Source organism: Stegodyphus dumicola, chromosome 6 (genome assembly GCF_044657685.1).
Source record: "Stegodyphus dumicola isolate Sdum_Otavi_A_Nest chromosome 6, ASM4465768v1".
NCBI classification, from domain to species: Eukaryota; Metazoa; Arthropoda; class Arachnida; order Araneae; family Eresidae; genus Stegodyphus; species Stegodyphus dumicola.
In genome coordinates, this window is record NC_140773.1 from 90,328,708 (window position 1) to 90,345,439 (window position 16,732).

Here is a 16,732-nt window from a genome sequence, read left to right on the forward strand (position 1 = left end):
AAATTTGTCATATTTTACACACCATAATAATTCTTTAAAAGAAACACGCCATTTACAATAATTGTAATTTTAAATCTTTTTCATCATAATCAGTTTCCGTTTTCAATGTCATTAAATCTTTAAGTCACTGCTATTTTTCATCGATTCGTATTGCAATGATTTGGATAAAGAAAAGCATATTTGTAAATATAGAAAACAAAAATTTGTCTAGTTGTTTTGTTATTTTAATTTTCAATGCAATAAAAATGAAAGAGTTTTATGTTTTTCTCAGGTCAGCTGTATTCTCAAGATTTGCTGTCTAAAGAATCTCAGTATGGCACACCGGAAGGACCTGAGGAAGAAGATGATAGTTATTTAGGTAAAAAATAAGTACTTTAAAGATATCTGAAAATTTACCTAAGTTCCAAATACGCTGCTAAATGTTTTCGCATTTTTCTGTGCATTCTATATTACGCCGTATTAGTTAGACTTAAATGTGAAAAATGATATTTTATGGATTTCTGTCCTGTAAATTATTTTGATTTTACAATAAATACATGCTCGTATTTTTATTTTTATGCCATGGGTGCGGTAAGACTTTGCAGGTTTTTCCATTTTTTTAAATTTATATTAACTATTTTAACCCAAAGGGGCGTTAGCCCAGGAGGGCTAGTCTCGAAACGGCATTTGTGTCGAATCGCTATGAACGAATGAATCAATTTTCAAATTGTTGCCACCAACTATTATCGCCCTGTATTATATTAAAAGGAATTAAATAACGAAGAATCTTCATGAATGTATGTATGTTTCTCGGATTGTGAAAAATAGCGATACCTAGAGCCATCAAATTTTGCATAACGTAGTTCTCCGCCCGATAATGGGTATCTAATCTTGAATTTCGAATTTGTTTTACTATCTATTTCATGATTTTAAACTTTAATGAATTTTTGGTACGGAATAAAACATTTTTATCTCCAGCGCTCGAGGCAGTGTTTCGAAAATTCTAAAGATATGCTGTTTTTAAATATTTTTAGCCCAAATGTTGTCAAAATGTGTATGTATGTGTATATGTAAAAAACGCCCTTTTGGGCGTAATATAAAATCTGAAAGCTTTCAGATTGCTTAATGTGTTTTTTTATTTATTTATTTTTTATTATTATTTTACCATTTTCCAAAATATAGCAAATTTATTTTCCCTGCAGAGTTTTTTTAGTTGTCCCTTAATGAACAAGCGAATTGAAAAGTGTGTTGTCACAAAAAGTTATTTCAAATTTCAGTATACTAATGAAATTTAAATTTTCTAGTGCACTTTTATATATATAATCATATCTATGTACAGTTATTATTTTAGAATTACCGATATGTATATATCAATAAGGCTTATTTCTGTATACTTATTTCTTCAGGTTATTCTATGGCTGTTGGCGAGTTTACAGGCGATAGACATCCAGATGTGGTAGTTGGTGTGCCAAGAGGAAGCAATTTGACCGGAAAGGTAAAAATTAGATTGCTCTGTGGTTGTCATCACTGCATCTGAATGATATAACATTATGATTCTTTTAATAACTTTAGGAGGCTAAATATTGCGTAACACGATGCTGTTTATAATTTCAGTTACAGTACTAGTATTTTAAAATGTTTCCAATTTTTATACATACATATGTCGATAGTTTCTAACTGAATGGTTTTTAATTCTATTATAAAATTAATCTTGATTTGCCGGTTACCAAACTGTTAATCTTATTATTCTGTAACATGCGGGGGAAAATTGCAAACTTGCCTTTTTTTCAAATGCCATGATTTTATGCGGTTTTTCTAACAATATTATTATATTACTTAGTCAGAAATTTTTTAAATGATTGTCTTATCGCTCACAGTGCTTAATTACACAGCCATATCATTGCCATAATCAAATAATCCAATCTAATTTATTCCGCTACTATATCGTATTATTTATTATTATCCCGAAATGTAGTTAATATCACTGAAAACCATAATCGTAGAGTGGTATTAGTAAAGTCATTAAATTTAAACTTAATATTATGTGTTAGGCACTGAGTTAATGTCAATATCGTTTGACAATTCTTAAAGTCAAAATTTCCAAACTGATCATTCCTAACGAATGGTTTCATTCATAGCATTATCTATCTCTGTTAATAATAGGTGCAGATGTAAAACATAAAAAATTTTGAATTCTTCATATATTTATTGTTATTGGCTTACGTTTTCATCTATTTTGATTTCATTTAAACCATTTCCACATGATAAATAATTTAATACGTTTAATTATGCAGAGCTCCTTTATTACTGAATGTTGTCTTTCCATAACCGGCTTATATTGGGAATTAATTTACTTAAATTAAGTTACTTCAGTAATTGATAACCTAAAAATTATAACTAACTCTTAAACTAGAACTGGGTGTGTAATTATTTGTTTTCCTTGCGTGTTCAAATCCCTAAATTAAATATAGCTTACATAGCACAGACGTAAAAGAATATCTACGAATTATCTGAATTAGAACTTCGAAATATTCATAACTAAATTTTAAAACATACACTTGCTAATTTATTTTAAAAACTAATTTTTGTTTCTTGTTAAAAAAAGTACCTAAAAATACAAAGTACGATTACACTAACCAACAAGTACATGCTATAGTAATTGAATTCAACAAAACGCGCAATACTTTTTTTTATTTTGGTGAAAAATGGTGTGTTCTGTTCTGTTAATAAGCATAATGATTTGTCATTTGTTACACAAATAATAGATGAATTATGCGATAAATAATTAAAATAAATTAAAAATAATAATAAATTTGTGAAATAAATTTATGCATTAAATGTTATATTATTCTAATATAAGAATTCGTTCGTGAAAATTACAAAACATATAATACGCAAATTTATCTTTCCTGGTGTTTTGGCATTTTGAGTACGTAACCCTGAAGAAGTATAGATACAATACTAATATCATGAATATCATTACAGTGATATTTCGTTTGGTATAAAATGTTTCACAGATATTTTTCTTTCAGATAGCTTTATTCAATTCCACCCTACACAGTCTGCATAATGTGTCTGGCGAGCAGCTGGGTTCCTATTTTGGGTATTCTGTTTGCACTGTCGATATAAATGGAGATAGGTAAGAAAATTTAGACGATGTATTAAATAAAAAACAAGAATTAACAGATAAAGCATAATTCATAAGCAAGTGCAGAAATTTATGTATTTTTATATCTCTATTTGATGCACAAGTTACTAAATTGGGTAAGATGGACGAGGTTAATGCATTCCAAAGCGCAGAAATTTGTAAACACGGATATCTATTTTCAAATCTTCAATAGGAGTTGAATGCTTTAAAAAATAATAGATCATATAATACAAAATTGTTTTTATCTTATTACTCATTGTCTATTTGTTTTGGATATTAAACATTTAATGGTTCACATCCAGGAAAGTCACAAATCGAAGTATCCGGTGCCCAAATCTCTACGACGCGCTTTATGTCTACTTAATATTCTCATTCTTAAGAAAAAGGGTACCTTTATTTTCATTGTTCTAGAACGTCTGGTAATCTTGAGAGGCCTCGACATACTGCCTTTTTTCGTGAACTTGTTCACATTCAATGAGCTTAACATCTTCTGCTCAGTGTTTAAAAATGATTCCTTTACATTAGAAAGGACATGGGGGTACATCTGCTGAATTTCAAAAGGGCCTCGGCCCTCAATCTAAGTTTGAATGAAAAATTAGTACCATGAATAAGTGAACAAAGCCAGCAAATCTTTCCTATCGGATCAGTGTATGATTAAATATATTTTTCAGGTAGCATCGTAAAACTTTCAACTATTATTATTTTTTTTGGAATACGATTTAGAGCTTAATAATACTATGCACATAATGTTATGTGTTTATCCTGAATATATGCTTGAAAATTCAATGATTTGGGAAAGCTGATGAAACGTAAATGTCCTATTCACAGCAGCTTTAACGTTTAATAACTGAAAGGGTTTATATTAGCTCTGATTTCAAATAAAAAATATTAAAGCATTTACTTCTTTCTTGAGCAAAATAAGTACCTGCTTCTCTGAGCTAAGGATTTTGACTTATATTTATATCAAAACTATTTAAAGTATAAAGTTGGAGTAAACTAATGTTGTCAGTATATTTTTGATAAGAATTTCATTAACACATATAGGTCTTATGAACCAGAAATGATATAACGCTTAGAAAATTGGTGATTTTAAACTATTCATTATTGTCGTGTAAGCTGTTAATTGAAGAATGTATAATTTTTTATTAGTATACGAAAACCATGCTTTAAAATATGAATTAACTATTTATACCCTTTCATGTTTTTTATGAGAGAAAATTCATCCAGTTGTGTAGTTTTCTTGCCAGTAAGAAATTTCTCGAATTTTTTAAGGTTAGATGACATTGTGGTTGGGGCGCCTCTATTCACGGATCTTTCAGCAAAGGACGGAAGTTACGAAAAGGGTCGTATCTATGTGGTTTATCAAACTCGAAAGGTAAGTTCTTCCGCACTCATGCACTATTTTCGGATCCAGCTAAATGCAGTATGTTATTAAGCTACACTTTGTACATATTGTCACAAAGGGGTTTTTAATTTATGGCAGCACAGAGTACTGAATTACAATGTCTCAGAAATACGGCTACTATATTTGAAATAAATGTAGTTTGTTGCTCTAAGTTGTAGAGGAATAGTGACTTGTTTGTTAATCTGGAACTCATTTTGTTTTCGTTTGAAACGAGAAATACATACCCGATTTTACATTATTAACCATAATGGTACTGAACATGCTGTAGGACAGTTGCAACATGAAACTTCTACGATTCTCCAAATCATTTGTGGCTGATAAGTGATCTGGCTGGTAAGTAAGTGATCAATGCTGCAAATGATCGTGATATCATGAGACAGAAGAGGCATGATTTGAACTTAGCATTTGTGAAAAATAAAGGAAGGATTATACTGGAAAGCACCCGAAAATAAAATCTGGAAATACTCGCAGTGACGTTGATGCAGCAGTGGCTTTGCAAATGCGGTCAAGAACGGGAGAATAACATTAATTACGAAGGGGAAAATAAATGATTGCGTTAGGGATCATAAAGGAAGATATATTGTAAAGAAAAGTATTTTTAGGGGTCATTCAGTATCCGTATATCAGGAATAAAAACTTGAATGGAGCTACAGAGTTCTCCCCTAGTCTTCACTGTAAGTCAGTAATGTATACAAGGATGTACTACATGGTACCAGAATAGAGACAAACTATATCGGATGTGAAAAGTTTTGAAGTGATCTTTTATGTATTATTAAATTAATATTTATTCAATAATATTAATATGCACTTTGGGGGATTATTAATAACATATACTTCCTTATAATTGCAAATTAAATTATAATTAACAAATAAATATAATCATTAAATTTGTAATGTTAATAAACAAATAAATATAATCATTAAATTTATTTGTTTATTAACATTTCATTATTGCATTATATTCGTCTAGGAATTTCCTTTTTCACCGCCGAGCAACACATACATGTAAGTCACGAGTCTGAAAAGCACTGCTATAAGTAAATAATACGATCCAATTCCAGTTGAACAGCACTAATTAGCACCAATTGTTTACGGATAATATCGTGGTTTTTTAAAAGCTTAGTATCATCTAACATGAAGTTAATTACTTAATCATCTTAAGAATGATTTTATGTGCTTATTTAATTGAATATGGCAAAGCATATGAGGGTTGGCTAGGCACGGTTTCATGGAGAAATTTCTAATGAAAATGGGCTCATATTTACATTACTTAATCCACGAAAATGCTTACACACAGTGGTAGGCTGCAGGAGGGCTCGTTAAATCCATTTGTTAAATTTGCATCTAATTTTCAAGTCTCTTCTTTTTTTGGCTAGTTGATTCATTCAAAGGAAAATACATGTTACTCACTGAACTTCTCACGTTAGTCTGAATAAACTTTAAACCCGATGAACACTACATTTCTGTGACAAAGAGAGCTTTTTGACCTGCACAGTCTATTTTACACTTAGCGAGCTTGTGCCGAACAAGTTTATTCGCTATTTTATGTAATTTCTGCAATATTTTGTAATTATTATATTTTTGTAAATTTTAATTAAAATTTTATTTTTTTAAGATTTTTTCTTTTTATTCACAAATGTTTGTATTTTCAATTTTTTAAGAAGGTAAACGTTTACTTAGATTCTGGTACTTTGCTTTCATAAAATAAAGTACGAACCCTTTGTTAAAATTTTTACAGCTCACTGTAGCTTACACTGCGAGTCCGTTCATCCTATTTGAAACTAGTAATTAATTAACTAATCTTTCCATTCATTAATCCTATCGACTTGAATACAGTGAACCTGAGTAAAGAGGGAAATATCTTTCGTAAATATAAAAGACATTATAAATGCATTTCTAAATAATAATTTAAAAATATGACGCTCTTTTCAAACGATTTATTAATTACATATATAAATATATAGTATAATGTTGTATGATCTTAAATTCACTTAGTGCGAAATCAAGTTATTCTACTACTTGCGCAATAGCTGCAAAGTAAGTTAATAATAATTTAATTCTTAGGAGATAATATAATCAATATTTCTTTAGTAAATAAATTATTATATATATATATATATATATATAGAAAATAACGAAGGGAATAACATATATTGTATTTGTAATTACGAGAATAAGTATTTCTATATGTATGCAATTTGGCTTAAAATATTTGGACACATAATTATTTTTCCTTCAACTAAATATTAGAACTTATTGACTATCAGCTTCTCATCGGCATGTATTCTCATCAGCAAATGATAACATCCTGGGTTCAAATAAACCCCGACAAAAGCTGATCGACTGCTATTGAACTCTGAAGAGGAGTTTATCACAGGCAAATTAACAATTAAAATTGCATTTAATTTTTTTAATTATTTATTTACTATATTGATTTATTACTAATTATAATGGATTGGAATATTTGAATATGCATTATCTGAATATTTAAGAAAAATATTATGACTGCGAGAATAGAAAAAAAAAATTGTGGAATGTTTGCTTTCTTATAGAATGTAGATGAATTCATTTTTACTCAATGGAAATTAAAATTTGTTAGCTACTTAAACTGCTCTCTATCCAGCACCTTAGTTCATTGATCCGTATTAATGGACCATTTTTTTTAAAAATTTAAATGCCTCAAGAATAATTAGAAAAGGACTTAATTCTCTTCTTATCCTTAAATTCTTTATTGATAAAACCGCATTTTCAGCTATAATCATGTGAAATAATTCTCTAAGTATAATTCAGAGCAAAAAAAAATAAGATACATAAACAGCTTGGAAATGGAATTTGCATTGAGATTCTGATTAAGAAACATGATGAAGCTTACAAAACGTCTGCGAAGCGAAGTTATTTCGTAAAATATTTTATAACTCTCTATGATTAAATTGCACTGAATTACACTTTATAAACGACATATAAATATAATTTAATGTGGATGTATGTATGAGGCTCACTAGCGGCTGAGCGGTTGAACACTAGTAGGTCGATCCTGAAGTTGAGTCATTAAACACTAGTAGGTCTATCCTGTGTTCTAATCCCGGTTAACGGGATGGTTGTATTGGCGTTTTCGTGGTTTTCCCTAATGTGTAACTTATATATGAGTCAGTTTTTGCTTAGAACGTCCTCCAACGAGGCAACCTTACACTTTGCTTTTCTATAACCAAACAATATATATATATACAGAGAGAGAGAACAAAAGGCTAATAAAGGCTCATAAGATTGAGGTTAATAAAGGATATATTGCATATATGAAATTAGGCAGTTTATGAGTCCCTGTGGCAGTATATCTCACTCTTGCAGCAACGCGTTTTCAGGTCTTGTAAGATTATCAGAGCAAGAAGACAAGTTACAATTGTCTCCCAGAAGCATTCCAGACATGTAATATAAAATTTATGCCTAGAGCTCTAGCTTGTCAATCTATTAGGTTTATATCCTCACCTTCCCGAAAATCAACCCCCAATCACTTAGGCCTATATAGATGCACGTTCTGTTACATAAAAATAAATTGAGAAGTAATTGCACCCTCTAAAGGGCGAACAAATAGAGCTGTTAGATTTCTTCCTTATACATCGCGCACAAAGCCTGTGCCAAAGACAAGTAGGCCTGTGTACCCATCCAGCATTATGCCTACCAAGACCGTCCACTCTCCGTTGTTCCTTTCTGGGATATTGGGGGACAGGTAGCAAGTGCCTGCTTCTCTCCGGATAAAGATACGCATAAAGAATCAGTGGTTAGGTTAAATCGGAACTCATCAGTGAGGAGAATGTTCTGTCGCTGATGCTTGGTCCGAACTCGATGTTCTATGCAGGTTATTAAGCGTGACCTCTTGTGCGTAAAAATGAGCAAGACGCAAACAACAAGTCTTCTTGCAAACAGGAAAGATCTTAGAGAGCTATATTAGCCTTTTAAGGAGTACATTTGTCCTTCAGTTCATTTTTATGGATAATAATTTTCGTCCACATAAGACTAATTGGTATATGATCTTCTGGAAAGTCTGGATACTAACGAAAGGATTTGTTAGCAAGATATCCAGACCCGTTTGAACCCTCTAAAACATGTCTGGGACGCTTTTGGGCGGACAGTTTCAACTTGCTTAACATTTCGAAACCTGAAAACAGCCGTGCTGCATACGTGGGACCCACAGCCACAGGGAATCATCAACTGCCTCATTTCCAGAATAAATTCACGTTATGAGAGCTGTATGACTGTTAAAAGGTACCATACCAGCTATTGGCCTTCTTTATTGTTCAATTTCCCAACCTCTGGCTTAGATCTTTATGTGCTGATAAACCTGATACATTATCATGCATGTGTACCGTGGCTATGGTATAGCATATTTTTTTGTATTAAATCAGCATGCTCGTGGCGAGCTTCCTTACAATCTGCTTGTTAGTTCTGGAAGTAACTGAACAAACGTGGTAATTCTCTTAATATTGAACAGTGTATATTTGGACGCTAGAAACTACGCGATATGTTCACCACTACAAGCAGCTGATATCTATTGCCACAATCGTCAGCATACATTTTAAAAGGAAAGGTGGGCAGTGTTGTCAGTTATGTTCATTAAAATATCTCTTTTCAACAAAATTTTCTGGTTTAGCGCAATTTACTTTTTTGATTTGCCTACAAATTAATCTCTTTCGAAGCTTAAATTTATAATATATTCAGTTCTGAATATTTATGTGTTCAAAATATTTTTATTTATTTTTGTTTATGTATAAACTTTTTATTCTTTCATTTATGTTTTGAAAATTTGCAACTGTCCTTGAATTTTGCAGCATAATTTCAGAACTCGGAGTCATATTGACGGGTCGTACTCTAGAGGGCGCTTTGGGTTGTCTTTGGCTTCCTTGTCTGATATTAACAGAGACGGATACGGAGGTTTGTGTGGCTTTGTTTTATTAAAATTTTGAAGGAATGTTCTCACAACAAACAACTTAAGTAATTTTAGTTGTTTGTCTCTTATGGCTTTCTCTTATATCTTTTGAAGGCTCAAATATATAAACAACTTTTTTTTAAATAATCAATCTTTTAAACGACGAATGGAACGTACACTGCATTATATATATATATGCATAAGGGAATAACGATGACAATAATAACAGTAAAACCAGAATGTTCTCTCTAAACAAGTGTTTTTACCAAATCTCATTGTTAACAAGGAAAACTAACGGATTTCCCTAAAATAATCGTCATGAAACTTTTAATTTTCAGCAGTGATAAAGCATGTAAACAAAATAACAGTTACAAAACAGGGCATTTCGCAATAGCTCGCAACTTCTTGAATAGGACATACAAAGTGTAAACCCCACCCGCGATATTTACAATAATAGACTGCAAAATGTAATATCTTTGTGAGATATGGGTCATTAGAGGGATCACTTGCTGCACATATCGTATGTATATATTTATGTTACTCCACTGCATAATTATGTTAATCGAGAAGGCAGAGTTGTAAGTAAAGTTGATACGAACATTACGAGTAAGTAATGACGGTATTTGCCCTAAAGGAAGAAGCGCTTCATATATCATACATAGTAAAACTTTTGTCTGAAACCGAAGATTGTGATGAAAATATGAGTTAGATTTAAATTTGGATTAGTTACTTCTTCGGCCGATTTCTTTAAATATCGTTAGTAAAATAATGAGTACCATAATATGCACTTAATGCTGATGGAAAATGCTGGAGAATTCGTGCCCGTGCCATTGCGTTCTTTCTACTACCATCTCAAGAGTCGTGGCAAGATGCAGCATTTTGTTCAATGTTGGCCTTTGTCTTTGGCAATCTGCCATTTTCATTGCTCCGGCAGGATAAACAACTGCAGTATAGTGTGCTTGCCAGAGTATCTTGGTGCCATACGATTTGGGGTATTTCTGCATCATTTCTGTACTAATATTTGTACCACAACATGTAGATTATAAGACATTTGAGTGATTGTTAAACGAAATAGCAATTCCATAAAACTATATGCTAGCGATCGAACATTCCCGCGCTCTATGTCGCAAAGCTCAAGAAATACTCATTTCCGGATAATAAGCACGCCACCGGTCAGGATTGTGCTTGCAATGACTTATATCTCACAGGTACAGTATATCGGAAAGTCTGTGACTGCATATATTGCAAGCCCTTGAGCCACTTTATACGTCCTTTTGAGATGCGAATTGTCAAATTTTGTAATTTCTTTTGTTGGTCATATGGTTGAACATTCCTTGATTGTTTCAAGGCGATTGCCACAAGATGTCCGATAACTTTGCTTCAAGAGAAAATTATCCGGGACCTTTAATCCGCTCCAATTTATTTCTGTTTACTCTTACAACGAGTGGTATGCATAATTTGATTTCAAGTAATTGATATGTTCGTGACATGACTGAGAGTAGCCGAAATTTAAGTTTAGATTTTTGTGATTGAGACTGAAACAATTCAATAAGAAGAAATAACAAAACCATTCTTCTTATTTCTTAACATAAACTTGCACCATGTACTCTTGGGGAAAAATGATTAGCACATCGATTCAGAATGCTAGAGATCCCATACTCTTCTTCGAGCGAAGGAACAACTGATTTTCAAGCACTTCTTGCTCTCACATGCTTACAGTTCTCTATGAATATATGTTTTTATTTCAAGATGGAAATGTGTTGTTATGAGAAGTATTCTGAACAAATTTACCTAAGTTTTCCATTTGCTCTTAAAGATGTGGTACTAATTCTTCATATAAAATTTATTTAAAACAAGAGATCTTTTACACGCTTTTTTGTGGGGAGTGGGAGAAAAGGTTCCATTTTCCCTTATTTAGTTGTTAAGATAAAATTTCGAAATTATTTTTGGCCCAATTTTTATATTCTACTTAATCCGATTTTGTTAATTTTTTCTTATGTATATATTTACAATGACAAATTTTATTCCAAAGATTTTTAAACGTTCGATAAGGAATTTTATTTTAATTTACTGTTAAATATTTCTTATATATATATATATATATATATAAGAAATCCTGATATATTTATATCCTGATACATCAAACAGTAATCTCCCAAATGATTGCATCTTCTGGATTTCTAACGTAACTTATGAAATTTTAAAAGTTTTTCAAAAATCATTCTAATTGTAGCTATTAATAACTATCTGTTGCTAACAATGCCGGATTTTGAAATAAAAAGAATGAAGTCTTTCATTGCTAGCAACTCCACGATTTTAAGAGACGATGAGATCGTGTTTCTAAGTCGAATCAAAATTTAAATAAATTAAAAACAAATTTACGCTGTCGAATAGTTCGGAAGGAAGCCCTTGAACAATGGTGATGTTAAGTGTACGCCTTTGCTACACTATTAAAAGGGAAAACAGAATTTATGTGCAGAGGCAGTGATTTTCATTCGTTATGACTTTTCCGCCATTTTAGAATAAATGTATAAATTAAGGTAGATAACACAATGCTATTTTTTATGCTTTGCATTCAGCTATGAAAAAATCTGCTTAGATGGTTTTTTAAGCATCTACCTGAAAAACCAATCTTAATTTTTTCGCTTTTATAATATTCTTGCTTACATGTGTCTAAAAATACAGATGTGAGGTGCCCGTATGCTAACTTTATTAAGACGTTAACAGAATTTCGAAGAGTAAATAGCTTATAAGGTATTTCCTTTCAGAATCATTTCGTGATGCAACGGTAGCACACTCAGCGCGTATTGAGAGGTCCAGATTCGAGTTGCGGCGAGAGCACTGCACGTTTTTTACCGCTGCTGATTATAAAAAGTATCTAATGCCTCTATAGTTCCGCCCTAACAAAAAAGTTGGGGAACGATAATTCGTCACCACCAGGGATTGGGTTCCCTAATCCCAAGTCGCCTTTTAAAAGGGAGAGTATATAAGGTATTTTCTCCCTCTTTTTCCATATGTCTTTGTGATGTAATTGGAAGCACCGTCAATACTTTTTTCGAGAGGTCCAGGTTTCGAGTCCCGGCGAGGGCACTACAAATTTTCACATCTCCAGCATCGAAAGCAGTAATGTCTCAACAAGCTTACATAAAAATAATTGCATTCAATTGAATTCAATTTTTGATTGGCAACTTTTATTTAAAATTCGCTATTTTGAAAAATCCCACGATTTTATTTTCAGTTTTGTGTGACAAGGAATACCATGACAAGAAACACCATCTGAGGCAATTACCCTTTATTTCTTTTTAGCGCAATTAGCTAAAACCGTAACTTTTAATGTACCCTCTTTCGCTATCAATATTAAAAGCATTCAATATATACATATCTATTCTTGCGCTATAATTAAGATTCGTATAACATAAGGAGTTTTATGTGATCCATATTTTATGGGATAATTTTTTAATTAATTATAGTATTTTCTAGATTGTAAGTATAATTTCTTTTGAAGCTAAAATTATTGCCTGCTTTAATTAACATATCGTACAGTGAATATTAGAAAATAGTTTTGCTATTTAATTCCATTATTCTATTGACCCAAGTTTGAACTTTTCTGTGTAATGATTGCCGCTTAATTCCTTGACACATTTCAATTCTCTGTTTAGATATCGCGGTTGGAAATCCATATGGGGGTATCGATGGAAGGGGAATAGTATTTATTTTCCATGGCTCTCAAACTGGAATCATTACTAAACCTGCACAGGTATCATTACAATTATCTGCATGTATTTTTAATTCATATTTAGTTTACGTTTAATTAAATCATGGTTTGGTTTCCTTCTTATTCCCAAATTTAGTATGTTTTATACTAAACTAGAAATCTGTGTATTAGAAATAGCCTGTATTGCTTCACATAATTAATATGATATTTAATTAATTAATATGTTAAAATTTTATATGCAGTGTTTTATTTTATGCATATTCTTACAATGTGATGAAAGATGTATTAGAATTAAACTGTGTTCTGTAATAATTGCAATAAACTGTGATATTAAGTTAAAGTAATTAAATCATGTTAAATTTCGTAGACTAACGTTAGCCCTCGTATACTAGGGTTGACAAGGAAGTAATTTCGGTTTCCACGAACAGATAGCATTATGTTCGTTTTGTTATTCCTCTGTCAATATTATAATTATTTTCTTTTCAGATTTGGCAGCTGATACTTTTATTTTGTTACAAAAATAAATTTCATGTATTTTTGTTTAAAAGGTTAGTTAACGCTCAATTTTAATATAGGGTGCAAAAATAAATATTTTCGATTCATTTTACTTTTTTATTTTCAAAAGGCAAGAAAGGCGTCCGAGGCTCATGAAAAGATATTTAAAATTCGTAATGTTGATTCCGTAACAAAACAACTGTGTCAAAATAGGTTCAAAAATTTCCCTTCTAGAAATTTTTCACTTGCCGATAACCAACATTATGGCCGACCTTCTGAAGTGGATGATGACAAACATTAAAGCCATAACTGAAATGAATTGTCATATAACTGTGCGAGAGATTGCAAAAAGGTTAAATGTATCACACACAATAACTGAAAATCATATAAGATGTCTTGGACGCGTTAAGAAGCTTCTAATTGGGCTGCGCATGAATTCGAAGAAATACACTTAACACAACGAATCAATATTTGCTATACGCGATTCAAGCATAATGCAATGATAATTGAAATGAATTATCACTGGTGATGAAAAATGGATAGTCTACAAAACATTAATCGAAAAAGATCATGGTCCAAGCATGATGAGCCAGCACAAGTATATTATCGAAATCTAAATTGCATTAGAAAAATATTATGCTGTCGGTTTGGTGGAATTACAAAGGTGTTGTGTATTTTGAACTGCTTGCAAGCAACCAGACGATAAACTGAGATGTTTACTGTCAACAACTTATGAAATTGGGGGAAGCAATCAAAGAGAAAAGGCCAGAATTGGCAAATTGCAGAGGAATCGTGTTCTACAACGACAATGCGAGGCTCCATATATCTTTAGCAACCTGTACAAAATTATTGGAGCTTCGTTGAGAAGTGATGCCACTATCCCCGTATAAACCCGAGCTTGTAACATCGGATTATCATTTCGAAGTTTACAAAACTTCTTAAGCGATAAAATTTTCAGTCATAACGATGGCCTCAAACTGCACTTAGTTGCGTTTTTGCTGATAACGAAGAAACGTTCTATAAGCGCGGAATCCTGAAGTTCCCAAAAGAGATGACAAAAGGTCATCAAGATAACTGACTGATTAAAGTTAATTTTTTGTACAAAAGTGCGCTTTATTTTACATTAAAAAAAAAGAAGTTATTTTTTTTCCAACCCGATACATTCTATACAATTTTGAAAGATAAACATGAAAATACGCTAATGATATATTTTCTCATTAGAGCTGCACTTTAGTTCGTTAAATATTTAGTTAGTAATTGATTTTAAGATCTGTTCGGTTACTACACAGGTTTATTTAAGTAAAATATTTACCTCAGAAAAAAATGCTATGCAAATATTTCTTCTGGACACAGAGGCTTCCATATTATTAGAGGAAGGTCTCCAAATTGACAGAATCGTCTTATTGGAACAAACCGTCTATGTTGGGTTTCATGACTGAAAGGAAATCTATCCATATTTTTTTTTGCATTTCGATACGGAAAGAAGACGTGCTTTGTCAAAGAAAATTTTTACTTGTTTAATTTTGGGATTGAGGAAGCAAATATCGACGCTACATTTAATATTTAAAATGAAAATAAAAATTATTATTTAGATCGAAATTGTTTGAAAATTTTGGATGTAATAATTAAATCCTTGCCATAATTTACGTGATATTCACCACTTTTCCTCCTTTTTATAAATCTAGGTGATATTTTCGTCAAATATTCCTCACATTGGCGCAGTATCTACTTTTGGTTTCTCTCTTGCTGGAGGGATGGATCTCGACAATAATCAGTATCCAGGTATATTTACTCATTTGAAAGATAATAATAAACAATTAAAAGTCATTCTGCAAGTCGAATCTTTATAAAATAGTTTGATTACCGAAAAGGGTCCTGTTATAACAATGGCATATTAATATTCTTAATGGAATTCTTATTACTTACTTTTATCTATTATTGATATGATTAAATCTTGTTCATTGTTGCTTTAAATGAATTATCCCAAAGACTAACTATTAGTTTTTTAATTTATCAGTTCAATTTCATTTGTCAGTAAATTTGATGGGAATGAATCCTGTTCATTGCAATTTTAACATAATAACATTCATATTAATTCACATATTAAAGTTTTAATTAACCATGCCTTCTGATATTTGTAGCTCCTAATTTAGGAATGGAAATGGATACCTACTACTGCGGAACATCATTCTATAATAAATTGCAAACCAATTCATTACATTACTAAAGATGCTATTTAAAAGAAATTTTCTGACGCATTTTGAATGAAACATTTTTAAAACTTTTTAATTACATTGTTAATTATATCTGGTAAAATACTATAAATTTTGGTTACAGTTTAAACTTATTTTTTGGTTCTACTCTTCATTTCGATCTGCAAAAACGTGTCTTTAAAAGAATGTTTTAAACCCACATTCTCTCGCATTTTTCTTAATATTCCTTCTATTCGTAAACCTTAAATCTGAAACTCAAGACCTCCTTGTGACAAAGTAATTGTGTTGTAAATCCTGGACGTTGTATTCATTAACGGCTATTTGTGCCTTATTATATTAATTATTTCAATGGTTTTTGTTTTTCTTTCTTTCTTTTCAGATTTTTACAATCGATATTAAGAACCTTTCTATCCATAAGATAAAGTAAAATCAGATAATAGTTTTCTAATTTGGACTATAATTATATAAATAATAAATGAAATGTTTTCGTTTAGATTTACTCATTGGAGCATATGCATCAGATATGGCAATATTCTTAAGGTAAATACGTTAAACATTTTATATACTAATAGCTTTTCTCTCGTTTGAAAAAAAGTTATATTAATCTAAAACCAATGGATATTAAATATTGATAGTTATTCTTAAAGTTAATTAAATTGAAGATTTTTGATTTTTAATTTTTGAATAAAAGCGCATTATGTATTTGTTAATAATTTTATTTAAGATTCATAAATTTGTCACATTACATTTCAAAAAAAAAAAAAAAAAGAATTTATGGTACAGATTTATATAACGATTCAAATAGTTCATCACTGTAAAAGGAAACATTAAAACGTTTTCGATGTTATTTTTTATG

At 31.1% G+C, this 16,732-nt stretch overlaps 1 protein-coding gene across 1 annotated transcript in view; it reads left to right on the forward strand.

The window, feature by feature from the left end:
• Positions 1–16,732, forward strand: part of LOC118186562 (integrin alpha-PS2-like) — a 155,264-nt gene that overhangs the window by 85,090 nt on the left and 53,442 nt on the right. Inside the window, exons 7-14 of the mRNA XM_035356669.2 lie at positions 272–358; positions 1,386–1,474; positions 3,012–3,118; positions 4,400–4,502; positions 9,356–9,458; positions 13,113–13,210; positions 15,349–15,445; positions 16,371–16,416. Of these exons, the coding sequence (XP_035212560.2) occupies positions 272–358; positions 1,386–1,474; positions 3,012–3,118; positions 4,400–4,502; positions 9,356–9,458; positions 13,113–13,210; positions 15,349–15,445; positions 16,371–16,416 (730 nt within the window). The remainder of the gene's footprint in view (positions 1–271; positions 359–1,385; positions 1,475–3,011; positions 3,119–4,399; positions 4,503–9,355; positions 9,459–13,112; positions 13,211–15,348; positions 15,446–16,370; positions 16,417–16,732) is intronic.